The sequence below is a fragment of the Podarcis muralis genome, chromosome 11, assembly GCF_964188315.1.
Source record: "Podarcis muralis chromosome 11, rPodMur119.hap1.1, whole genome shotgun sequence".
Taxonomy (NCBI): domain Eukaryota; kingdom Metazoa; phylum Chordata; class Lepidosauria; order Squamata; family Lacertidae; genus Podarcis; species Podarcis muralis.
This window is the reverse complement of record NC_135665.1, coordinates 2,440,198-2,466,409: the sequence shown is the minus strand read 5'-3', so window position 1 is coordinate 2,466,409 and position 26,212 is coordinate 2,440,198. Positions and strand designations below refer to the sequence as shown.

General features: G+C 41.5%; 1 protein-coding gene across 5 annotated transcripts in view; it reads left to right on the top strand.

The window, feature by feature from the left end:
* CEMIP2 (cell migration inducing hyaluronidase 2) overlaps window positions 1-25,779 on the top strand; it is a 67,249-nt gene extending 41,470 nt beyond the window's left edge. For 4 of the 5 annotated variants that reach the window (XM_028748187.2, XM_077935951.1, XM_077935950.1 and 1 more), the window contains 18 exons: window positions 1,764-1,933; window positions 2,466-2,675; window positions 3,100-3,305; window positions 4,300-4,369; window positions 7,974-8,102; window positions 10,422-10,510; window positions 11,303-11,434; window positions 11,648-11,683; window positions 11,957-12,112; window positions 13,503-13,680; window positions 13,824-14,039; window positions 16,345-16,556; window positions 17,318-17,497; window positions 19,423-19,642; window positions 20,883-20,981; window positions 23,279-23,427; window positions 25,065-25,168; window positions 25,381-25,779. In XM_028748187.2, the coding sequence (XP_028604020.2) occupies window positions 1,764-1,933; window positions 2,466-2,675; window positions 3,100-3,305; window positions 4,300-4,369; window positions 7,974-8,102; window positions 10,422-10,510; window positions 11,303-11,434; window positions 11,648-11,683; window positions 11,957-12,112; window positions 13,503-13,680; window positions 13,824-14,039; window positions 16,345-16,556; window positions 17,318-17,497; window positions 19,423-19,642; window positions 20,883-20,981; window positions 23,279-23,427; window positions 25,065-25,168; window positions 25,381-25,577 (2,753 nt within the window). In that variant the 3' untranslated portion in view covers window positions 25,578-25,779. The remainder of the gene's footprint in view (window positions 1-1,763; window positions 1,934-2,465; window positions 2,676-3,099; window positions 3,306-4,299; window positions 4,370-7,973; window positions 8,103-10,421; window positions 10,511-11,302; window positions 11,435-11,647; window positions 11,684-11,956; window positions 12,113-13,502; window positions 13,681-13,823; window positions 14,040-16,344; window positions 16,557-17,317; window positions 17,498-19,422; window positions 19,643-20,882; window positions 20,982-23,278; window positions 23,428-25,064; window positions 25,169-25,380) is intronic. The other variant, XM_077935953.1, reaches the window with a different exon arrangement.
* The last annotated feature ends 433 nt before the right edge of the window (window positions 25,780-26,212 follow it).

Sequence of the window (26,212 nt, the reverse complement as noted above, 5' to 3'; positions counted from 1 at the left end):
TGTGCACCTTGGAGCTGTGGTGAGACTGGGAGTTATGGTTAGGTGATCACGGTAGAGATGGTTGGTGGTTTCAAGGCTTGGATGTGGGGTGGCAGGAAGAGTTGGAACCATCCCTACCTGGACCTCGTAACTGCAGGGGGAAGGGAGAGGTAATTCAAGCCAAGACATGCAGGTAGCATTTGGATACACATTTAGCTGTGTGCAAAGGTAAATAGCCTGAAGTTCTAGGAAGTGCTGTCTTAGAAATTTTTATTTCCTCTTGTGGTCTGTGCAAGTTCCATATGATTTCTGAGGATTCTCTGGGGCAAAACTTTTCTGGTGTGGCCAGCTGCCCCTTTTGCTTGAAATACATATCTCAGCATCTTACTAGTGAAATTTAATTTCTGCTTCTCTTAATCCTTGGACTTCAGCATCTGCAGATCCTCTCTCAGATGAATGAGGAAAGGCAAGCAAATTACTCCCATATGGAAGCAGTTCTTCAGCTTTCTGTTCATTTAATATCCAGTTTCCTTCAGTGTTCCAAAAATGTGTCAAGAGCCTCATCCCTTCCTACTTTTCCAACGTGTGCAGAGTCTTGCTAGGTTTTGATGGAAGAAATAAACTTAATTTGAGTTGTTGACATCTGGAGGTGTACATTAAGTTATTTTCTTTGTTACTTTTTGTAGTTCGCATGCTAACGAGTTTGGTTTGAAACTGCATCTATGCTATGTGTGTTTAGAAAAAAATATGTTCCCTACATGGTTATGAAAGAGGTGTTGCACAGGTGGTCAATAAAAGTTTTACAGAACTTGCATAGCTAGACTGAAGTGTTAGCTGGACACTTTCAGAAAAGAGTAATTTGGAACTTAAAGCTTTTATTGAAGTGAGACCAAGATACATGATAGTTTAGCTTTTTTCCATTTTGGTGCTTTGTAATTGTTCTACTCTATGCCATGAAACCAGCCCACTTAGTAAAGAGAATTTTCACTATGGCAAAAGTGGATTTGGTAAAAATACTGGATTCTGCTAGATAAAAGGCCACTTTTAAACAGGAGAAGTTTGATTTTGGGTTGTTTTTTTAAGGCGAAGTAAAGGAATTTGTGATAAAACATTGGAAAGAGAGAGAGAGAAAAAAATTAAATATTATATTTATTTGTAAAATTATTCCTAACTGTATCTATGAGACCTGTGAAGCCATATCATATTTTCAGCTTCTGAAGCTATTAAAGTAGCTCACTCACTTTCCTTGTCTAATGTAAGTGTCCTACCCTAAATTTTGGTGTGAATGTTAAAACTACATAAATTCAGCATGATAAAGGATTTGGAAGAAAGTAATTCTTGACTGCCACATCAACCGTCTCTCATCTCCCATTTATGTTTTTGGTCATCCATCTGCACATGGCCATTTTAGACCACTTTTCATTCCAGATAGTGCTCCTAGAAATAATTTGTATGGCAGAATCATCTGTGAACAAAATAATGAACGCTTGTGTGGGCTTCATTCCTCAAATTTATACGGATCCTAGTAAGGTTTTCATAAGATCAAACCATATGTGGAAACTTCAGCATACCTGTTCATTTTCTTTCTGACACATGGCAGGCATAGGACTAGATCACATGAACTCCAAGGTGGGACAAGATTCATCTTCCACTCCATAGCTCTGCCTTTCCAGGAATGAAGCTTAACTGTGTTAGCAGGTTGCATACATTCACAACAGATAAGAATCAGAGACCTCCATTTTTCACTTGCTTTGCCTTTGAACATGAACTTCTCTTTCAAACAGAAATCCCTCAGTTCCTTCATATAGGAGAAATTGTTGACGGAGTGGACATGAGGGCTGAGGTCGGAGTTCTCACTCGGAACATCCTAATAAAGGGAGAGATGGAAGATTCCTGTTACACTGGCAAAGAGTGCCAGTTCTTCCATTTTGATACTTTTGGTGGACATATCCAGGTATGGACGGGGGGCGGGGCATGCATGTGGGGGTGCTAAATTGCTACCTGTCATTGCCCCAGTAACTTTTGCTGATGCAGACTTTCCATGGTGATTATTCCCTTCCTGTTTTGAGATATAATATTTAAGTTGCCATATTTCAAAAGGTAAAGACCAGGACACTCCAAAGTTGTTGATCCAGGAGAAAGCACTGGCCCAGACAGGAATTCTGCTTTTGAAATCCCGGTAGTGTCCAGGGCAGTCCTATTACATGTACAAGTAAGGCTTTACCTTGAATACAACTATGGCAGTCTTGCCTATAGCAGGGGTAGCCAATGTGGTGCCTCTGGGGACATGACCTGGAGCCTTACTCGTTTCAAAACTGTGCTCTGCTTATTACTCTTCAGTGTAATAGTTTTGATGCCGTTCTGTATTGTTGTGTGTTTATCTGGGGGAAATGGGTGCTTTAAAGCTTGTAAATCAATGAACTGTTGTTGATCTGGGGGAAAAAATGAATTGGTAAACAATGAGATTATTTTTTGTGCTCTTCCAGATTCTGAAGAATTTCACCTCTGTTCACCTCTCTTACGTGGAACTCAGACAAATGGGTCAGCAGGTCCATGGAGCTTACCCTGTTCACTTCCACCGCTGTGAAGATGTGGATGAGAAAGGAGGGTACAACTACAGGACTTATGTAGAAGGCCTCTCAATTCACCACTGCTTCTCTAGATGTGTGACTGTTCATGCAACAAATGGCTTGCTGGTAATAGCAGTGCTCCTTTGCCTTCCCCTCTACTTCAAACTTCCTCTGTTATTGACCTCTTTGGATCATGCCATGCTAACCATGGTTAGTTGCAAACTTCTATTTGCAACTGTGGTTAGAAATGGTGTTGCAAACTGCCAGTGGTGCAGGCATAACACGAATCAAGGTTACAGCTGCAAAGGGAAGGGAGGAGAGTCTCTGGGGCACACACAGATAAAACATATCTGGCAAGAATTTGAAGCCTAAGTTCATCCTAAAGTTCTGCATTGGTGGGCAGAAAATGTGTGTGGTTCATTATTCTGATTTAACTATTACATTGCTAACAGTGAAGTGTCTGTCCTACTGCAGCTGTGTCAAAATAGTGGAGATGTAATGCAGTTCTCAATATAGGCTTTGGGAATGACATAAACTTTTATTTCTGCAGATAAAAGACACCATTGGATATGACACACTAGGTCATTGTTTTTTCCTGGAGGATGGCATTGAGCAGAGGAATACACTGTATCATAACTTAGGGCTAGTCACCAAGCCAGGCACACTCCTTCCTACTGACAGGAACAGCACAATGTGCGTGGCCATGAAGGATCATGTCTATGGAGCCTACGAGCCAGTTCCAACCACAGACTGCATGTGAGTGACTGGCTAAATGGTTGGGAGGTGGGGCTGGAATTTCAGGTGCTGATTATTTGATTGGTATTCTATACAGAGGTAACTTCTTTTCAATAAACTACCCACAGTCTGTGTACGTGGCTTAAGTGCTGGTATGTTGAAGGAGGCACTGTTGTACAGTGGCTCGCTCTCTATGCTGAGCCATTGAAGACTTGGATTCAAATCAGTGCTGAGCAGTGTAATTCATTAGGCAACTTCAGGCTAGCCAAAGAGATTGATTTGACAGGTTTGTTGAAATACGAGCTTAGCTGAATATATATTGTAACATTTAGCCTGTCTGAAGTCCGTGGAATGCAGCAGGAAAGGCAGTGGGACTAAGACTTAGTGGGACTAAGACTTCCAGAGCTGCCGTGCTCCAGTTCTCAGGGCTCTCTTCCATTCACGGAATGGCTTTAATCCAGTGGAGGTTTCCACCGGTGGAGAGGAAGGTGGTTTTCGTTGATTTCCCTTTTCCCTTGTAGCCATTTCCCATGCTGCTCCAGAGGGTCCCCCACTCTCCAGAGCACATTTGGAGAAACTGTGGGGAGAATTGGTGAAAATCATTCCCCCCCCCTCCTTTTCCCACCAGCCAGTGCATCCTGTGAGAGGCATTCCACTCCTCCTGAGATCTCAAGATCCAAGCCAAATATTCCTGGTTTTAGGAAACAAAATGCATAGCGTTCCAAATGACAAAAGGCTATTAATGAAGAGATTGTGTTAAATACATCCTCTCTTCCACAGATGATTCAGATACTATGTGATTTTACTTCAGGGCCTTAAGTTTCAGTATAGGAAAGCTATATTTGAATTGTTTGTTTATCTACTCTTTTAAGCATTGTTGCTCAATCTGCAGAGATCCCTCACCCCAGTAAAAATGAACACTGCTTAAATTTGCAAGTTTACGCTCTTACTGTGAGACATATGAGTATCTGTAGGACCTGCTGCTTACACTCTTTCCATTTGTGTCACTTTGCAGGGCTGTTTCCACATTTTGGATTGCTCATCCCAACAATCACCTTATAAACAATGTGGCTGCCGGCTCACAGGTGAGGCTCTTGGAGCACTGGGTTAACTAATTCTACAAAATGGAAGCATACTGGAAGCATATAACGTTCATTCAACTCCCTTTGTTTTCTTATCCTAATGTCCTCATTTTTATATTTAATATGCATAAATGATGCACTGTTCAGAAAAGCTCATAAAACCTATATTATAAATCACAGGTTGGACTTGAACTAAGTTAGTTGAACCCAATTAGTTTCAGTGGTAATTAACAAGGCAATCCTAACCCATTTCTTATTAAATTCAGTGGGGCATACTTCTAGGTAATTGGGATTAAGTTTGCAGCCTAAATTCAGCGAATTTAGCCTGGATCCATTCCCATGTATTTTGCTGAATAATATTTTTCACTTTGCAGACCTTTTTCTTCATGTACAAAGATGTTTAAAGAAGATTTGTTTTTATCTTTTACAAGCCAGTAAAACTGTGTTACTTCAAATGCATTGAAAAATCTCCCTATTCCAAAGAAAAAAGTTACTTTTTGTAAATGAGAGGTTGTTAATTTAAATGGTAGCTTAGTTTTAGTGCTGCTGAGACCTAAATTGGTTAGATTTTATTTGAAAACTCATTTGACTCAATATTTTACTTACACAGGTAGAGTGCTGTACTAGTCACTATGCAGTAAGAAACAATGAAATTTACATTTTCTATTCTTAACGGTATTCGTTAGTGGGTTTTGTAATGAAGCTGGAGATTAGGGCCTAAGACTGATCTTAACTCAGAAAAAGTCCCATTGAATCCATTGGTGCCTTACCGACAGGGGTTTATGGGGCGTTAGGGGAGGGGTGGTACCTCTGGTTGTTCTCCTTCTGGGGTAGTTGGTCCACTTTGTTCGCCGCTTTCTGGCAGCTCCTGCAGCCAAGCTGGTGCCCAATGCATTGCTCTGCTTTCCTTTGGACCACATCAGTGAGGCTGAGAGGGGTCTTGGCATCTGGGCAGCCCAGGACCTCCAGACACACTGCCCAGGCTTGTGTCCCAGGAAGGCCACTTCAGTGCTGCTAATGGAGCAGTGTGACTTCACCCCCAGAGGGACACTCCATTGTCTCCCAAGGCAAGCAGATGCCAACAACTCTCAAGTAAGTAGGGGTAGGAGTGCAGCCTTAAATGTAATGAGAAATGTAAAGTGTATCAAGGAAAAGGAATAACACTTGTGTATTAGAATTCAGAATAAAGATGATTGTGGTGATAACTGCATTTTCCTTTAAAAGAAAAGAGTATTTATGAGTTACTATCAAACTAGATAATAAGTTGGGAGTCCCAGTTGTGGTAACGTTTGTTTGGCATATGAGTTAAAAAGCAGAAGCTGTCCTTTATTGTCTGTCAGTTTAAAGACAGTTTGAAGGGTTGAATCAGAATTCAGGATGAAAAGACCAGATGTGAAGAGCTTATGCATGAACCAAGAGCGAGTGCTTACATGCGTGGGAGTTCATAGGTTAGTGGGGAGCACTGAAAATTTGGGTTGTATGTTAAGGCAAGCTTAACTACTTTGACATTTTGAGGTGTAAAATATATGGGGAAATCCAGGGAAGATTTGAATCTGATGAATAAATATTGTGAAGGTTTCAAAGAAGCTAGAGCTTTGCCCAGGGCGTTCTCTGCTGGGAATTTTCCAGGCTGGGTCTTAGGGGTACAGATAGTGTTTTCCACTCAAGCTGCAAGGCGACCCTGGAGAATCACCATGGAGAGTCTTCTGAGCTGTGGTCACCTTTTGCAGCCACTCTTAGAGCTGCACTGCTAGTTCTGGTTGTTTTTTTGCAGTGGCCTCTTTGCACCCCATGGTTATGGGTGCTTTTCTGTCGCCAGACTCTGTGCTTAAAAAATGGAAACGATTTCTGCACAGCCTCCTGGGCTGCAAATGACAAAGAGATTCATGCAGCCCAGGAAAAGTGTCTCTCACATGTGCAGCCAAGAAGGCTTCACCCTCAGGAAAGGAGGGGAAAGAACTAGGTGGCTTGATGGTTTAATTCAAGCAGACCACTGAGAGGGTTTCAGTGTGTGTGTGTGTGTGTATGTGTGTATGGGTATTGTTGTTGCTTGCTTGCTTGCTTGCTTGCTTGCATGCTTGTTTACTTGATTGTTTGACTTGACTGGTTCACCATGCAAACCTTCACTTGCCTCAACTCGGACTGGACAAGGAGACATATTGCAAGGGCCAGGGAATTTTTTGTTTGATCCTGTGCTGGAGAAGGAAAAAGCTTCTTGAATCTACTTTCCTCTGAAGGAGAAAACCTGTCAACAATCCTTTAAGAACTGAAAAGGTTTTTTTAATAGCATTGCTTTCCTTGGCAACCCCAGGAAGAACAGTAGGAAATGAATTTTATAACAACAGCATGATACGAATGATATAAAAGTAGTTATTGTTAATGTTTTAAGATAAGACCATGAGAAGAGCCCTGCTGAGTCCTGCTTGTCCAACTTAGTCCAGCAGGAGTTTGTTGAATTAGGGGCCATCCCCGTATCCTGGGGTCGGCATTCAACAATGTGCTGTGTGAAGAATTAATTCTTTGTGTCTGCCCTGAATTATTTCTCTGGTTGGAACAGAAAGACCCCTCTCTCTACATCCTGCACAGTTCTATAAAGCTTTTATAATGTTCCTCCTTACTCACCTTTTTTTCTAAACCTGAAAGCCCTGATAGTTGTCACTTTCTGTAAAGGGAAGGTGATTCAGCCCCCTGATCATTTTTGATGCCTCTTTCTGCACTTCCCCAGCTCTTCATGGTGGTTCTTGAGGGGTAGTTAACAGAACTTTAAGCTGTATTCCAGGTGTGTGTAAAAGTATTACTATACTAACTTTTTTAAAAAATCAATCTCTGGCATGGAATTCATTTTACTCAGTGAGCAACAGCTTAAGAGAACATTTTTACTGAGCTGTTCACCACATTCTTAAGAGTTTTCTTAGCTAGTAACCACCAGTTTTTTATTTATTTATTTATAAAATTTTCAAATATAACAATAAAAGAAAAACATTCCATTTGAATTATACATCCAATTCTAATCTTTCCAATTTCAGACTTCCTTCAGTCTATCTGGGAATTTTCATGTTTTCACAGTTATTCACATTTCTTGCATCTGTATTGTTTTGTTGTTGTTTTTTAACCCAATTAATCTTAGCAATTATTATAAAACAATATTTCTTTCCATTATTATCACAGAGCTTCTTGAAAACCTACAAACGTTAATTGACCTTTGCTAGTAACCACCAGTTGACACCCCATCAATGTGAAGTTGGGGGGAGGTTGTCCCAGTGTTCAACACTTGCTATTTTGTTGCCCATTCACCTATTTTTGAGAGATACTTTTTGAACTCATTGCACTATATTTTGGTTTTTACTACCCTAAATAATTTGCTAGCATCTGTAGCTTGGGTCCCCTTGTTGCTCACCCCTAATGCCAGAAAATTTATGAACAAGTTTAAAAACACTCACCTGTCCTTATACAGATCCTTGGAGGACTGTAATTAGCTGGGAGTAAGAAGCATAATGTGCTCTCTAGGATTAGAAAGCACATTATGTAGTAGTAATTATGATTGTGTTGCTGTGTTCCTATCCAAACGGATCCATGACTAAGTTTATTTATCACCTCTTGTTTCCAGGATGCTGGCATATGGTACATATTTCACAAAGTGCCTACAGGAGAGTCTCATGGGTTGTTTCCTGAAACCAAAGCTGAACTAACACCACTAGGAATTTTCTATAACAACAAGGTGCACTCCAACTTTAAGGTAAATAATTCTTCAAATGAACTGAAAAATTATGTATGATTTCTAGTCTAAAGTACTATATTTTTCTCTCTATAAGGCGCACCTGACTATAAGGCGCACCGAGTTTTTAGAGGAGGAAAACAAGAAAAAAAAATTCTGAATCAAATGTTGTTGGAGAGGAGTTTTAAGTAGGGAGGGAAGAAAAAACACTGAAGGGACAAGGAGCACACGTGGGGCGTGTGGAGAAGGAGGTGGCTAGCGATGCAGGAGAGGGGTTTAAGGGGAGGGAGGAAAGGAAGGCAAAAGTCCCCCCCCCCCGCCCAAGCCAGCCCCCCCTCTCTCTCCCCCCCTCACCTGCATGTTTTCTGGCACCTGCGCGTCCATGGCATGCTTCCCTGGATGCAGCAGCACCGGAGCACAGAGAGCAGGAGGAGGAGGCAGCTGTCATTTGCGCTCCTAGCCCCCGGAAGCTGAGCTGGGTGGGCTGGAGCCTGTGCGCCGTCACCTCGCAGCAAGCAGACACGCTGAATAAGGGGAATGGGCCATCACTGGTCCGATCCGAGCAAACACAGCAACCGAAAACACAAGAGGGTGGGCAGTAAGACCCTGAGGCAGAGGGCAGGAAAGGAATTCACTGCATCTGTGCGCTCCCTGCCAGAAAGGTACAAGAGCAGCGGCTGACTTTAACTGCCCAGTTAAAACCGTACACAGCGGGGAGTGCAAAACAAAATAGGAGTCGCAATTGAATCCTTAGGAAGGTGCTACAATAATTAGACAAGGGGAACAGGGCTGATGAACTAACGGTAGCCTTGGGATGCCGTACAGATCGAGAGGCTCCACACACAAGGACACTCAAACACCCAAACACCCTCTTTAACCACGCACTCTCCCGTGCAGCAACATGACTCACACTCCTCCACACACACACCAAAATATGCCCGATACAGGAACCCCAGCAGCCTCCTCTCTGCAGCCTTCCCTCCTCCGTGACACACGATCCGATTTTCGCCCCTGCACTCTGCCGATTCAGCTCCAGGGACCACACATTCGCCCAGACATTTCCCCTTACTTTTTAGGAGGAAAAAAGTGTGTCTTATGGATTGAAAAATACGGTAATTGCAAATGATGATGATGATGAATATCATTTACCGTACTTTTCCATGTATAACATGCCCCTGTGTATAACACACACACACCCCGCCAATTTTGGGGGACCAAAATTAAGAAAAGGGGGGATTCCCCAAGTTCTTGAGCTTTTGGGGGGGGGGCATAGTTGTTGGGCTTTTTTATGGGGAAATGCAAACAGTCACTCACCTGCCAGACTGACAATGCTGCTTGCGCACGTAGACAAAGCAACCTATCCTCTTTCCCATTGCTGAAAAAGCCAATTGCCGCAGCGACAGCCAGTCAACAACAGCCCTTTCAGCAGCCACCAATAACAATCTCCAACTCGTGGCAGCAACCAATCCCATGCCCCACAATGCACTACCCATGTATAGAAGACCCCTAATTTTGAACATGATTTTTAAATTTAAAAAAATAGGCTTATACATGGAAAAGTACGGTAATTTTTTACATTTCTGTACTGCCCTTCATCTGAGGATCACAGGGTGGTTTACAATATAAAAACACAAAAATGCATACCATAGTAACAAACAAAACCAATAACCTCCTCCCTGACGCCCTCTCCCCAAATTGCAGACAGACCCATCTTTTCTCAGGATTTGTGGCCAGATAGACATTCTGAGCATCTCCAAAGAGCCCAGCAAAATCATACTACTTGACTACATTCAGAAATTGACTATGACGAATTGCCTCATTGGAATGAACTTGACATTGCCATAATTTTTCATATTCTTGTCATCTTTCCAATTGGTTTTTGATGTCCTTCCAACATTTTCTTGGTGTTCTTCCAACACCAGCCAAGCCAAAGGAAAGGCTTCATATTATTGTGGACATGCTAGGTAGGTTCTGCAAATAGAAAGAATGCATGCTGGCATTGTCCAGTTCATTGTCCTGGAGTCCTAGAATTTTAGCTGAAAACACATTCCAAGTCTTAGGTGTGGTAACACGAACTCTTCACATCCGTGAGATGGCTGCTTGAGAAGAAGATGGCATTTTACTGGCTATGACCTAGGATAGTATAGTGGGTGGAATATTCTGAAATGTTCAGTTTCTAATGCAAGAGACAAGACTCCTGATTTCTTTCAGTCTGTGAAAGCTTCAAGAATATGTTCCCAGGCACTTTTTCCTTCTCATATTAGCTGTTGTAATTAAGAACTGCAAGACTATAAACACCATACTGGTTATAAAGTTATTTGTATCTTTTTATTATTGCAGGCTGGATTGTTCATTGACAAAGGTGTGAAAACTACCAATGCAAGTGCTGATGATAAAAGGGAGTATCTGTGTTTGGACAATAACGCAAGGTAGAACATACTATGTGGAAGGAAATGATTGAGGATTAAATACAGGAGTGTTGTTTTTGTTGTCCAGAATTTGGAAACCCAAGCTTAATGCACATGGAATGCCTTAATGTAGTTGTGCACATGTTTTGGCTGTTGAATCCACAATTTTTGCAGCCTTATTAATCATCTGGATAGTGAAACACTTCCAGTTGTTACTCCCCCACCCCCCAGAGGCTGCCACTGAAGTGCAAGCATGTTGTTGCTACCTCACTGTTTCATTCAGTTCTGCCTGTTCCTGTTTGTTGAATTGCGGTCCATGGGCACACTCTTTATTGGGGTGTATAGAGAAGGATTGGTCAGTCTCCCAGTTACCATTACCACTGCTCTACCTGTGCACAGCCCTCTGCGTAGATAGAAGCATTCCAAACACCACTGGATTTTGTGCTCTAGAATTAGGTAGCCACTAAGTACTTGCAGCATTTTTCTTACTTTTTTCCACACTCTCATAAATAAAAGGGAGGAAAGCTTCAGCAATAAATTCCCTCCAGGACTGAAGCATCTGCATCTGTGGGTATGTTGTCCTTTTCCAGTATGAGATTACTGGGGATTGCTTTATGCTATGGGAATTAGGTTTTGCTTAGTGACAAAGACCCTTGGAGTTAAAAAGTAAAACCTGTTTCTTTTTTGCAGTATGCGTGTGTGCTTGAGCTGATTTTTTGTAAACATTTGTGTGAGGTGCTGTCGTTTTTATACTGATGTACGCAGACTTGCAGGTGTGCAGGTCCATTCACACCCCCTCCCTTCTTTTTCAAGGTTTCGACCACATCAAGATGCAGATCCTGCAAAGCCCCGAGTTGCTGCTCTCATTGACAGGCTAATAGCTTATAAAAATAATGACCATGGAGCTTGGGTCAGAGGAGGGGAAATCATTATTCAGAACTCTGGGTAGGTTGCCCTTCAGCAAATACCTACACATTGTTAAAGTAAATAAAACAGCTGTCTTGAACAGACTTGCACAAGGTGACTGTACAGGTAAAACTTTGTCCTGCCAATTTCTGGAAATGTAAACCATCGTCATTTTCACCTATCTGGATTGGGGCTTTAGGTTTAGGTTATCGGTGTTTTTCCAGAAATAATTGGTTGTTTTTTCTCTTCTAGCTTTGCTGACAATGGAATAGGCTTAACCTTTGCCAGGTTAGTGCTGTTTCATTTTTACTACTTCTGTATTAGTCTGTCTCCTTTGAAGTTTTAAATGTCAAATCAGAAAACAGATCCTAACAAGTCTGTGCCTAAGTTATTGTTGGACTCCAGGTCAGAGGCAACGCTGCCCTGCTGGCTTTCACAGATAGCTTCAGTAGTTTTTAGCTGCTGTGTTGCACAGGTAGAGAATATTCTGTTCAGGTTCTTAAATAAGCAAGGTTGTAGTTGAAAGTATTAATATTATTGTTATTATTATTTTATTTGTAGTGATGGAAGCTTCCCAAGTGATGAAGGCTCCAGCCAAGATGTATCAGACTCTCTGTTTGTTGGTGAAAGCAATAATTATGGCAATTCAGGCGGCCAAAACAAATACTGGGGCACTGGAGGAATAAACAATAAAAATCGTACTTTGCCTAGAAACCGGTAAGCATACAGTGCCTGAAACAGAGTGACCTTTCCAGGGGCGCAGCTCTCGTTACCCTCCCTGTGAGAAACTCTACAAATATCTTACTATAAATTTCTGACTTGAAGTTGGGTTTCTCCAGCTCTCTTCTTTTTATTTTTGTCACATGCCAGCTCCCCTTGTATTCTTAGTAACACAGGCCTGCCTTCCTGTCCAAGCACATTCATCTCTTGAGAGAGCCTTCTGGATCCCATCTTCTTCCCACTGACTTGCTCCTGAACCTTCTTGTTAGAGCCGACATGCACTTACGCACTGGGACATTCATGTGGGCAGGCAGGCCTCCAAGTGATGCTCTTTTAAATTACCTTTTGTGTTTCACAACTCCTGCAGTTTTTCTTACACAGTGTTTGCATTTCTGTTAAAGGAGATGAAAGAGCTCTAGTGACCTTTTAGGGGAAATGTTTGTTCAGCTTGGGGAATGCCAATTTGACTCCGCTTCGCATTCCTGTCAGTAAAAGAGTCTGGATCTCTTGCTGACCTTGCAGGAGACCTGCTTGCTCAAAAAAAGAAAATTTGCTGTCTCCTAGAATGATAGCTTCATGTCAAGGTGCAAGTAGAACCACATACACGAGAGAGTTGATGTGGAGGGAGTCAGTTTAAGTCTGCTAGCAGCCGTCAGTGGCGTTGGACAATGAGCATTTGTGACCAGTTTCCTGAAGCTGCTTGCAAATAAAGTCCTTTGGAGGTTTGGGCACTCTAATTAACAGTATTAACAAGTTTTAGGCTTACCATGCTAGTCTGAATGATAGGCTAGAAATGAGCAAGATCAAAGTGCAAAAGTTGGACTATTGCACAAAATCTACCTGCTAATTGGTACCTCTTCAATACTTTCCTCCACTTTCCTATTTAACCAGCTGCAGGGGATTCAGCTGTCTGCAGATGCCCTTAGGATAATTAGAGTAGAAAGAATAAGGTTAGAGTTCATAAATTCCTGTATTTAAATAAGGATCATTAGAGATACACTCACTTTTAAAAAAGGCTGAGTGCTGAGCCCTTGAGATAGAGTAGAAATAGGAGTTAGATTAATTGGGTGTGGATATGGCCAGAATACGCATGCATTGCTTGCAATTAGAACCTTAAAAAAACACAAATACTGTCTCAGCATTGCATTCAAAAAAATTGCTATAATTTTAAGGCTATGTTAGTATCTTTTAGCCATGAATATTTTATATATACAGCTTAAATCTATGCATGTTTACTCAGAAGTAACTCTCACTGTGTTGGGTGGAGCTTACATCCTTGTAAGTGCCATGGATATTGTCTGCCTAGTCCATATCTAAGTAAAGAAGTGTACTTGGCTACTGCAGGCAAAAAGGGGTCTCTAAATATGTACCTATCTACTTTTAACAGGACGTATCCCATCAGAGGCTTTCAGATTTACGATGGACCTATACGTCTCTCCAAGTGCACATTCAACAATTTTGTGCCAACTCCAGATAGATTCACTAGTGCAATTGGGTTCCTAATGAAAAACACCTGGCAAATTACCCCCCAAAACAATATTTCTCTTGTGAAGTTTGGTGAACAGGTAAATTTTCAGATTGAAGCTGTTTTTCCCAAATGGGCAAAGGATGACTGAGCAATGTTTGGTGGAAATGCAGGGTACAACAAACAAATATTTATTGATAAAAGATTATTGCCATAAAATTAATGTTGCTCTTGTCTTTTAAGGTTTCTCTGAAAGTCTTTTTTGGTAAACCTGGGCCTTGGTTTGAAGAGGCTGATCTGGATGGCGACAAGAACTCCATATTTCATGATGTTGATGGATCTGTGACTGGCTACAAGGACACCTATGTTGGCAGAATGGATAACTACCTGATTCGACATCCTGACTGCGTTAATCTCACCAGGTGGAACGGTGTGCTCTGCAGTGGGACCTTTGCTCAGGTTAAAGAGAGGCCATTGTTAATATGCATAAAACTTGAGTAGCTGATGTTACTGTTTCCCATTTCTTCCAATTTTTATAAAAGTTATAGTAGAATTCTTTATGTCAAGGGATGGGCAGTCTCTCCCCCCCCCCCCATTGTCTTTGTATACTGTCTTAGTTTCATGATGTTAGCTGCCCTGAGCCCGGCTCCGGCTGGGGAGGGGAGGGTACAAATAAAAAGATTGATTGATTGATTGAGTTGTCTGTCTGTCTGTCGAGAGGTGGGCCAGACTAGAAGCAAAAGTGGCTGAGGGCTGTGTCCCCTGTTTCTGTCTCTCTTTCTGCCCCTGCCCTTTCCCTTCTTTTCCTTTTGTTGCTTATATGTGCATTAAATTAGACCAAGGGTCACATGACATCAGACTGAGGGCAGCCTGTGGTACTTGGGCCCCAGCTTGTCATTTCTGATTTACATCCTTATTTATATTCAGAGCTCAGCCTACTGAATGGGTTCTCTCTTTCACACTCATATACCATCTCCCTGCTCCCAAATTGTCCGCTATTTTTAAAACAATGAATAGGAAGAGGGCAAACACTTTCATCAAGTGCAGGATTAGATGTATGAAGACAGAACCAGCACTCACAGAGGAAAAAAGACTTCCTTTATCATATTTGCACAGCTTAGAGGCGGGAACCTCAGAACTCCATTCTCTGTTATCATTTCACACAAATACTGAAAAAGGCAATGGGCAAGTCACTTTATTTTATTTTTTAACTTTAGCTCTTGGTCTGTGATAAAGTACTTCCTTTATTAAAAAAAAACCTGTAGAACTACTATGGTTCCATATAAAGAGTACAGTGTTGTTGTTTAGTCATTTAGTCGTGTCCGACTCTTCATGACCCCATGAACCAGAGCATGCCAGGCACTCCTGTCTTCCACTGCCTTCCACTCCCTTCTCCTTGTGCCCTCAATCTTTCCCAACATCAGGGTCTTTTCCAGGGACTCCTCTCTTCTCATGAGTTAGCCAAAGTATTGGAGCCTCAGCTTCAGCTTCACGATCTGTCCTTCCAGTGAGCACTCAGGGCTGATTTCCTTAAGAATGGATGCGTTTGATCTTCTTGCAGTCCATGGGACTCTCAAGAGTCTCCTCCAGCACCATAATTCAAAAGCATCAATTCTTCGGCGATCAGCCTTCTTTATGGTCCAGCTCTCACTTCCATACATCACTACTGGGAAAACCATAGCTTTTACTATACGGACCTTTGTTGGCTTTTTAAAATGCTGTCTAGGTTTGTCATTGCTTTTCTCCCAAGAAGTAGGCATCTTCTTAATTTCGTGGCTGCTGTCACCATCTGCAGTAATCATGGAGCCCAAGAAAGTAAAATTTCTCACTGCCTCCATTTCTTCCCCTTCTATCTGCCAGGAGGTGATGGGACCAGTGGCCATGATCTTCGTTATTTTGATGTTGAGCTTCAGACCATATTTTGTGCTCTCCTCTTTCACCCTTATTAAAAGGGTCTTTAATTCCTCCTCACTTTCTGCCATCAAGGTTGTGTCATCTGCATATCTGAGGTTGTTGATATTTCTTCCGGCAATCTTAATTCCAGTTTGGGATTCATCCAGCCCAGCCTTTCGCATGATGAATTCTGCATATAAGTTAAATAAGCAGGGAGACAGTATACAGCCTTGTCATACTCCTTTCCCAATTTTGAACCAATCAATTGTTCCATATCCAGTTTTAACTGTAGATTCTTGTCCCACATAGAGATTTCTCAGGAGACAGATGAGGTGGATCAGGCACTCCCATTTCTTTAAGAACTTGCCATAGTTTGCTGTGGTCGACACAGTCAAAGGCTTTTGCATAGTCAATGAAACAGAAGTGGATGTCTTCCCCCCAATTCCTGGAAGAGGTTTTGTTTCTACCTGCTCTGTCCAGGCAGTCATGTCTTGGGGGATCCAACAAGTCTCTTTCCTTTCTCCACTTCCTATTTAACACTAGCCATAGCTTGTCATCATATCAAAATTTTATTACTATTATTGAAGGGGATGGTGTAACAGCGGCCAATACCACCAAACGATGGTTTCTGATCTTGGTTTCCAACTGAGGTCTCGTATGAGCAGAGGGACTTTATCAAAACTTTCCATTAAGTATGTCATGTAATCCAGTGGTAAACAACCATTTTTTTCTTAATTCAAAGTTTTTGTTATCCAAATATATTTAGATATCCTCTAGGCCATCCAAACAACTGAAAGCTGGACTGTTTGCAACTGATGTGGTATAATCTATTCTAGTTTTTACATATTTATTCTGTTTTGATAACTGTTAGGTGTACATTCAGACACGGAATCCACAGAATCTTACCATGACTATGGTGCGAGATGAATACCCTTCCAGTCCTATGATACTGAGAGGGATTAATAATCAGAAAGCTGACTACCAGCAATACCAGCCTGTGGTGATGCTTCAGAAGGGCTACACAATACATTGGAATGGACAAGCCCCACAAACAACATTTCTGTACCTCATTAACTTCAACAAGTAGGTTGCCTTTCAATGTCCAGCTTTGTTTAAAAATGCAGATATATTCCATGAACTCTCATCTACCTCATAAAGCAATGTGAAGCATGTATTTCTTTGTTAGTTTTTGAAGTATAATAATGTATTATTACAAACTCTTATCAGCCATAGACAAACAGCAATGACAACAAAAGGAAGAACACATGGTTTATATCATAGCATAATCCTCATTGACAGCACTAACAATGCAAATTGGCTAGCTTGATTTAATAAATGATTTAAACTTCCTCTCAGATGAGAAAACCAAGTTCTGTGGCACAGGTCATCAGCTGTCCTCATGTGCAAGCCACATTGAATGTTCCTGTGTCCTTACCAAAGGAACATTGTGCAGCAGAAGATTTTTCTCTTTTGTTCTAATTTTCCCAGCAGTCCTTTCAACCTTTCAGTAGTATTATTTTGTGAAAAAATATGCTCAGTATACAGACAAAATGAGTATGGCATGGTGGACAGAACTTTGGAAGGTCTTGGTTTAAAATTATAGCTAAAATAGTTCCCAAAGAACTTTGTTCATTCTGCTGCAGCTAATTTTACTTCCACATCTGTAAACTAGGAATTACAGTTGAAACTAGGAATTGTCTTGTTGCTGTGGTAAGGATACTTATAAACAGTATTAGAAATCATTTTAGTACTATGTGGTCATGCTGAATGATATCCATCGCAAGCAGCAAATGAAAAAGCTTTTATAAGCATATGGTAATGTTTTTGTCACTTTCTGTTTTCAGGAATGACTGGATTCGGGTGGGTCTCTGTTACCCACCAGACACTACTTTTCAAGTAACTTCTGATGCATTCCGAAGGCCTGCACCTCCCAATAGTGTGGAAGATTATGTGTCTGTATCTTCAATGGCGGAATTGCAGAATAGTCGAATGGAGAGAAAGTTTTATTTTGATAACAGCACTGGGTAGATATTTGCCACAAAACCATAATTTGTAGTATAATTAAATGTTCAGTTTTTCAGTATCTATAAGAACTGGATGACTTGTTTTTTTGTCAGTGGAGAGCTATAGCATTAATGTAATTCTAAGAGGAATCATCAGGATTTGTGGTTATGTATGCAGTAGTTTATCAAACTGTCAATTCCCCAAAGGTCACTGCAGTGTAGGCTTCTTCTGAGTACACAGAAAAATATGGAGTTTACATTCAACAAATGCTTTTGTTATCCATCTCAGGCCATTCTGGGTAGGGCTTTCCCCCACCCACCCAAGATTTGAATGCATTCTTTCAGACCACCAGGCTTCCCAGCAATCTGTGCAAACAGTGCACTCTGCACAGAGGAAGAATTGCAGAATACATCTTACTTCTTTCCTCCCCTTCCTCTCTATGTGGTTATGCACTAAAGATGCAACATACAGTGAGGGGGGAAAGTATTTGATCCCCTGCTAAATTTGCCTGTTTGCCCTCTGACGAAGAAATGACCAGTCCATAATTTTAATCGTAGGTTTATTGTAGCTGTGAGAGACAGAATAACAACAGGGCAAACCACAAAAACCCAGAAGACAAAAGCCAGAGATTGATGTGCATTATAATGAGTGAAATAAGTATTTGATCCCTTTGCAAAAGATGACTTAGTACTTGGTGGCAAAACCCATGTTGGCAATTACAGAGGTCAGACGTTTCTTGTAGGTGGCCACCAGGTCTACACACATCTCAGGAGATATTTTGTCCCACTCCTCTTTGCAGATCCTCTCCAAGTCAGTAAGATGTCAAGGCTGATGTGTAGCTACTCGAACCTTCAGCTCCCTTCACAGATTTCCGATGGGATTAAGGTCTGGAGACTGGCTAGGCCACTCCAGGACCTTCATGTGCTTCTTCTTGAGCTACTCCTTTGTTGTCTTGGCCGTGTGTTTTGGATCATTGTCATGCTGGAATACCCATCCTCGACCCATTTTCAATGCCCTGACTGAGGGAACGAGGTGCTCACCCAAGATTTGACGATACATGGTCCTGTCCATCATCCCTTCGATGCGGTGAAGGTGTCCTGTCCCCTTAGCAGAAAAACACCCTCAAATTGTCCCCCTCCATGTTTGATGGTGGGGATGGTGTTCTTGGGGTCATAGGTAGCATTCCTCCTCCAAACACGGCGAGTTGAGTTGATGCCAAAGAGCTCGATTTTGGTCTCATCTGACCTCAACACTTTCACCCATTTCTCCTCTGGGTCATTCAGATGTGCATTGGCAAACTGCAGACAGGCCTGTACATGTGCTGTCTTGAGCAAGGGGACCTTGTGGGCTCTGCAAGATCTCAGTCCTTCATGGCGTAGTGTGTTACCAACTGTTTTCCTGGTGACTATGGTCCCAGGTGCCCTGAGATCATTGACAAGTTCCCCCCGTGTAGTTCTGGGCTGCTTCATCACCGTTCTGATCATTGCAACTCCACGAGATGAGATCTTGTATGGAGCCCCAGACCAAAGGAGGTTGACAGTTATTTTGTGTTTCTTCCATTTGCGAATTATTGCACTAACTGTTGTCACCTTCTCACCAAGCTGCTTGGCAATAGTCTTGTAGCCCAGTCCAGCCTTGTCCCTGACATCCTTGGACAGCTCTTTGGTCCTGGTCCTGGTTGCTAGTTTGGAATCTGCTGGATTGATTGCTTCTGTTGACAGGTGTCTTTTGTACAGGTACTGTAACGAGCTGGGATTACAGGTAAGACCTCTCCCTTACAGCAGGTGCTTCCAATCTCAGCTCCTTACATACAGTGAAGATACCAGGTAGCCTGACATCTGGCAAATGGCCTCAGGGGAGCCATGTGAAATAAGGAATAGTGCCAGCACTGCTGGTTTTGTAATAAAGTGTGATCTGTTCTTTGTTTTTGTGTGTTCATGTACAGGCTGCTGTTTTTGTTTCTTCAAGCCAAATACCACAGGGATGGCCACAGTTACTGTTCCTTTCGGGGATGTGAAAGAGTCAAGATTCAGGCCAGCTTTCGGGCAAAGTCTGTCAGTAACTGCTTGACAAAAGCTTACCCAAAGTACTTCCAGAAGCCAACTGTGGTGAAAAGAATGCCCACAAAGACTACGGGCTCCTGTCAGAAATGTGGCTCCACTCAGGTGGGAAAAGGGCACAGCATCAAGAGCGATATGGTTGATTAGCGCATAACCTCTTGCAGTTTCTCCCAGGGTTTTCAACTGTGTTGACAGGACACTCACAGTCATGAGTAAATGGGGCAGGATTTGAATGTAAGAAGAATGAGGTGGCCTGATGGATCAAAGCAGAGACTGAAGGATGGGATGGATAGAGATGAGATAAGATGAGAAGTTTTAGGAAATCACATTGCTGAACAGCATCATGTTTAAAATCTCAGCAAAACTTGAAATCAATTGGAAATGACTGCATCTGCATGATATGTATATTTTGAAAGAATAAGAATAGAAGGCCCTTCTAAATTAGGCCAGTGGTACATCTAGTCTAGCATCCTGTTCTCACAGTGGCCAACCACATGCCCATTATGGGAAACCCTCAAGTGGCAACCAAGCAGGGCTCCATTATACAGGAAGTGGATAGACAACAGTTTCTCTCTCTCTCTCTCTCTCTCCCTCCCTCTCTCTCTCTCTCTCTCTCTCTCTCTCTCTCTCTCTCACACACACACACACACACACACACACACAGGAGGGCTTTTGCCCTCACATTCTGTTCATGGGTTTCCCATAGGCATTTGAATCACCATGGTCAGAAATGGGATCATAGGCTAGATTGACCTTGGTCTTATCCAGCAAAATTCTTCCTAATAGCACTGCATCTCAGTGTTAGCTGCTAGACAGCTACACAGGGTGGTGAATGTGCCTGATCAGAAACTGCACAGCTGGACATTATTTGTAAGGGAATCCTAAGTGGGATTGGGGAAGAGCAAAGCAGCACATCCAGCCCTGCATCCCAACCCTTCCTAGGGGGCAGGTGTAGCTGAGGATCCTAAAGATCTAACTTGGGGAAAGTTGAGGAAAATAAGCCAAACAGAATCACTTTAATCTTGCCTTTCCATTATGCTTTTGAGGCTTTTGTTTTTTCTTTCTTTCACATTTCTCTGTGCTGTACTGTTTTTTTCTGCGGTGTGTTTTTGAAGCTTTCCTTTTACAGGAAAAAAATGCTTTTAATGAACTGAACAAATTTTTAAAGCTTCAACAGGAATATAAGGTTTTCCATCTTTTATTGTATGATGCTGTACTTGAGAATATACTTTTTCTAGTCCTCACCCAAGTCTTCTGCCGCCTGACATTCCTGTTCTAAGGGAAAAATTATACACTATACACTCATATAATGGCTACTTTTAAACATTAATTGTATTCTATTCAGATGGCATTTACCAGTGATCCTCATAAAACCTACCTCCTTGTGAAAATTCAGTCTCCGGACACAGTTGAATTGCAAAGGAACGAAGAATCTTATGTCTCAGTAAGTATTCTTGCAATCTTGCTTTACCACAAGCCTTTATTAACATCATGCAGGAATGCCATTACCTGTGTAGGTGTTTGAAAATGGATCATTTAGGAACAAAGCATATCAGCATAAACTTGGGGGAAAGGAATAAGAGAATAATTTGGCACCCTCAGCATTCCTGTTATTTGCTGCATCTTTGCATATCGATTTGTTTTCAAAATACCATTGGTAAAATTTAAATTTAAAGTGTATAATAGTGATTTAGAATAAGATACACTCAGGTTTCTTGAGACGTATCCCAAGTTCAATCAAGTATGAGACAATGTGTGCAGAACTAGGTTTACACATGATTGAATATTGGTTGTGGGCCAGCACTATAAAATACTGGTTGCATTGCCATTGCCAACCTTCGAGTCTGCTTCTTTCTTACTTAAGGACGCTTATAAATCCAGAGGGTTTCAACTCAGATCTTTTGGTATTGCCTTGGAACTCTTGTATAATTCAGGTGATCAATATATTTATGGCAATATTCAAGCCAGATTAAGGGACATTGAAAAACAAAAAATTGAGTCAGGTGTAAATAAAATTTGGTTCCCCAAGTTCTATGATTTAAATCCAACAGATAACAGGGTCACTTATATTTCAAAAATAATAATTCCAGTCCAACACAGGGCCTTTATGTTAGCCCAACTGAACATTTTCCCCTCAGCTTTTGTCAAGGGCAGATATTTAAACATCCCCAGAAATTATAGACATTGCGGATGTTTTTTGAATGTGCCGGACACTGTAGAACATATTCTTTTGTGCTGTCCATTGTACAACCAGCTATGCAAATGCGTGCTGTCCCCCTCTTTGGGTAGTCTGACATCGTGGCACAGTGAAAACATCAGATTCTAATCTGTCTGACATTAACCAGGAAGCAACTGCAAGGGGGCTGAGTTTTTGTCAATACAGTGGTACCTTGGTTTAAGGACAGCCCTGTTTACGAACAATTCAGTTTACGAACTCTACAAAACCGGAAGTAGTGTCCTGGTTTGCGAACTTTACCTTGGTCTAAGAACGGAAGTTGAACGGTGGTAGGGCACTGGCAGCGGGAGGCCTCATTAGGGAAGGCATGCCCCGGTTTAAGAACGGACTTCTGGAATGGATTAAGTTTGTAAACTGAGGTACCACTGCACTATTTCTTAAAGTGGTGAATGTCAGTAGTGCACTGGGCTTCTCACAATTACATGTTCAGAGGGGTGTGGAACCTGTGGTCCTCCAGAAGTTGCTTTATCTTTATTTATTAATTACCCACCCTTCACTCTTAAGGTCCCCGGGAAGTTGCAACACTTAAAGCACAATACCATCCCTGACCATTGGCTGGGCGGATGAGGTTTGTGGCCCTCCAGGTGTTGCGGGACTCCAGCTTCCCCACCTCTGCCTTAAAACTATGATTCAATTAGAGGATAGAGTGCTGTCAGTGGCAGCAAGCCATGAAGGCTGTGGGTGACCCTCATGAGGCAGACCACGGGGGGGGGGAGAGAGCTGCTCCTGAGCTCAAGTCCTGAGTGCAGGTTTCCCACAGGCGTCTGGTTGGGCACTGAGAAGAGGAGGCTGGACTGATGGCCTTTGGCAGGATCCAGCAGGGCTGCTCTTACGTTCTTAGACGGCTGAGATGGGGATATTTACTTCAGCTCTAAGGGGTTAAATGTAGTGATGAAAAATTAGTTCTGGTTTGGGGCCAAATGTGCGGCTGGGAAATGAAGGTCTACAGGCATCAGAGTTTGAAGGTTAGAACTGAATCAGTGGGCAGGTAATGCACTTGAATCTTTCAGAGAAATCGGAGAAAAAAAGAGTTGCAGCATTAGCATTTTTAATTGCCTTAACATGGCAAACTGAAACTTCTGAGAATGGTTCTCATCTGATTTTTAAAAGGGGCTTTGAACAACTCTTTCACTGATGACAGAGATGGCCTTCCTAAGGCTAAGCAAAAGAATAATTGGAGCTCTGTAATCACTGGATCAGAGGCCCTTATTACAGGGCCCAAAGGGGGTTTGTTGAAAGGACAGGGATATGTGTCAGTGGCTTCAGTTACACAAAGAAAACAGGAAAGCCCTAACCTGAGGGCCATAGAAATCTTATCAGCAAAGATTTTGAAGGAAAAGACTAATTCATAGGAAATTGTTCGCTGCCAGGAATACACTATTGCCATCTGTAAGCCAAATGATGATAAATGCAGTTGAACTGTGAATTTACAGCAGATTATTGTATTTACAAATTACTGGTTTGGGGAAAGGGGGGAGTGTGATTTATGAGGTCTGTAATTTCAGGTCAGTGGTATTAAGTTTCCCTTGAGTGCTGTGGGTGTTCTTGCCGTAGTCATTGATGCCTGCACTGGCAAAGTAACAAGAGAGAGATTTTTCTCTGAAGCAAACGTAAGGAATCTAGAAGAGTATGTCAAAACTGGAATTCCTCAAAGGTATGTGATACAGAATAAACACCAGCTTGCAAATAGCATTTTTGTGGGAGTGGCATTTAAGCTATTTTGCATATCCTTTTAAAAATGCACAGAGGTGCTTCTTTTCATAATACTTAAATGTTTTTCAGAGAATGGTGCTTAAGGTACCTGTGGTACTGCTATGAATTGTTCATATCACCTCACTTTCTGTGTTTGAAATTAAGGAAAGAACTCTTGTACTCTGTTACAGTGGTACCTGATGCGAACGGGATCCGTTCCGGAGCCCCGTTCGCATCCTGAAGCGAACGCAACCCGCGTCTCTGAGTCGCGATTTGCCGCTTCCACGCATGCGCATGACGTCATTTTGAGCGCATGTGCGAGCAGTGAAACCCGGAAGTAATGCGTTCTGTTACTTCTGGGTCGCCGCAGAGCGCAACCCGAAAACGCTCAACCCAAAGCTACTTCACCCCGAGGTACGACTGTACTTAAAAAGCGGGTGGGGTAGTAGGAGTTGTCTTGCATATGGGCACATCTTGCATATGCTAGAAAGAAATCTAAATTCTCTGTCCATAAAAGCTTGATTCTGTAACTTTTGCAACTAAGGCATGTGATTTGTGTTCACCTAATTCTGTTTTTGTTAGCCATATAAGAGGACCAAGTCAATAAACATCACTGAATCCTCATCTCCACAAGGCTTCTGAGACTTCTTCAGGAACTGCCCATATGTTTCCAAGATGACCTTTGCCAGCCCCCAAAATTAGAAATTTGCTTTTTTAGGAAAGTAGAAAGTTCCACTCCTATGCAGGTCTACTCAGAAGTAAGCCCCACTGGTTTTGGTGGGCTTACTCTCAAATAAGTATTCAGAGGATGTTTCTGGTACAGTCAGACAAATAAAGCTACTGTTCTGGAAAGCAAGTGAAAACAATCCCTTCCTAACTTCAGTGTGATTCCTTCCTTCCTTCCTTCCTTCCTTCCTTCCTTCCTTCCTTCCTTCCTTCCTTCCTTCCTTCCTTCCTTTCTTTCTCTCTCTCTCTCTCTCTCTCTCTCTCTCTCTCACACACACACACACACACACACACACACACGGCAGAAGCGTATCATTACCCTCCCCCCCGCCCATCTGGGAAGAAAAAATAGCATTTTTTCTTCCAAGAAAAACCAGGAAAATGTAAATGGAAAATTATTATCTTTTTATCAAATGAAAAAGAAGTAAGAAGGAGATTGTGATTGCTTAAATTGTGTCACAAATGTGTTAGGCATTATGGATATTATAATTCAGTATAAATTCATACAAATTGATTGTTAGAGGTCTTGTTTTTTGTTACCATGTTTAACAAAATGTAGGTATAATGTGCTACACCTGATTAATTTGTTATGGATATGCAAATTTCGACATTTGCAAAGTAAGCATGATTTTTATTTCTAAAAAAGTTTGCTTTCTCCAGATGGCAATTTATTGTACAAAAGTGTGTTAGTCATATTGACGTTCCACATTTACGGCTCTATGAATATGATGTCACCAATTTTAACAATTTTATATGCTGCCTTTCCAAAGCAGCTTACAACAGATATCTACTTGAAACGATACTTTTTTAGTGGCAGTAAATCAATGTTATTCTCTCCCCTTCAACCTTATCCCTTCATTTTCTTTCTCTCAGGTCTATAGTTGTATTAAGCACCAGAGGGAATATAAAAAACCTTAACATTTCTCAAGCTTTAATGACCCTGGGAGCAGCAAAACCAGCAAATCTTCACAACAAGGGTGTGTTCTTCTTTTTACATATTGAAATGTGCCTTTTCCATTTCTAGAAATGGAATGCAAAAGATGCTGTGCAAGTTGCTGTTTCATATTCAGTGTTGATAAATTTTCAAAGTTTGCTATGATATTGGAACAGAACATTTTAAATGTTGAATCCGTTGCCCATTATTGATGATGTGCATTCTGTTCTGAAACATACATTTTTCCTCTTTCAGGGAGCATAGGCTTCTTTGGCTTCAGAGGGAACTTCAAACCATCTTGGATCAAGCTATTGACCAGTCCTGCAAGGCAGGGCCTGGGCCAGATGGAAAAGTATATCCCTCTGCAGCTGGAAGAGTACAGTTGTGCCAGAGCAAATACCAGCCGACGGAAAGATTTGGAACTTCTAAAGCAGGCTACAAGAACACAGTAGAAATTAAGGTGCATATGCACACTGAAGACAATGTGAACTAATTTATTTATTTTATGGAATTTTAACGTGTACTATTACCAAAGTACATCACTTTGCTGTTTCTGATATGGACATTTGCCTACGCTGAATGCTTGAATGCCCATCTGTGCACCTTTTGGATTGTACAAAATATTAAAGAATTAAAGTATTTGTTTAAAAAACAGTTTTTGTAAGGGGGTGTTATTTCAATGTTTGTCCTTTATTATAAAAAGCCTTTTGTCTTCTACTCATTTTATATATATATATATATTTTTTTGCATTTTCGAAAGGAGAACATTGGAAGTGTCAGTCATCTTGAAGGATGGATCAGAAAACATAAAATCTTACCTTTAGATTGGCTGAAAGTCTTTAAAAACATACATATATGTTTGCAGTGGATGCCAGTTTATACGTCACAATTTGTCACTTATTTTCTTTCTTTCTTTCCAACTGAACCGTGTGCTTTGCGTATATGTACAGTGAACATAAGAGCCTAGGAGCTGATGGAACAGGCTATGAGATTTTCTGTTCTTTTTTTTATTATTTAAAAGTTTATATCCCACTTTTCAACATGCAGGTCTAATAGTGGTTTACAACAATAAAACATAAACTTAAAA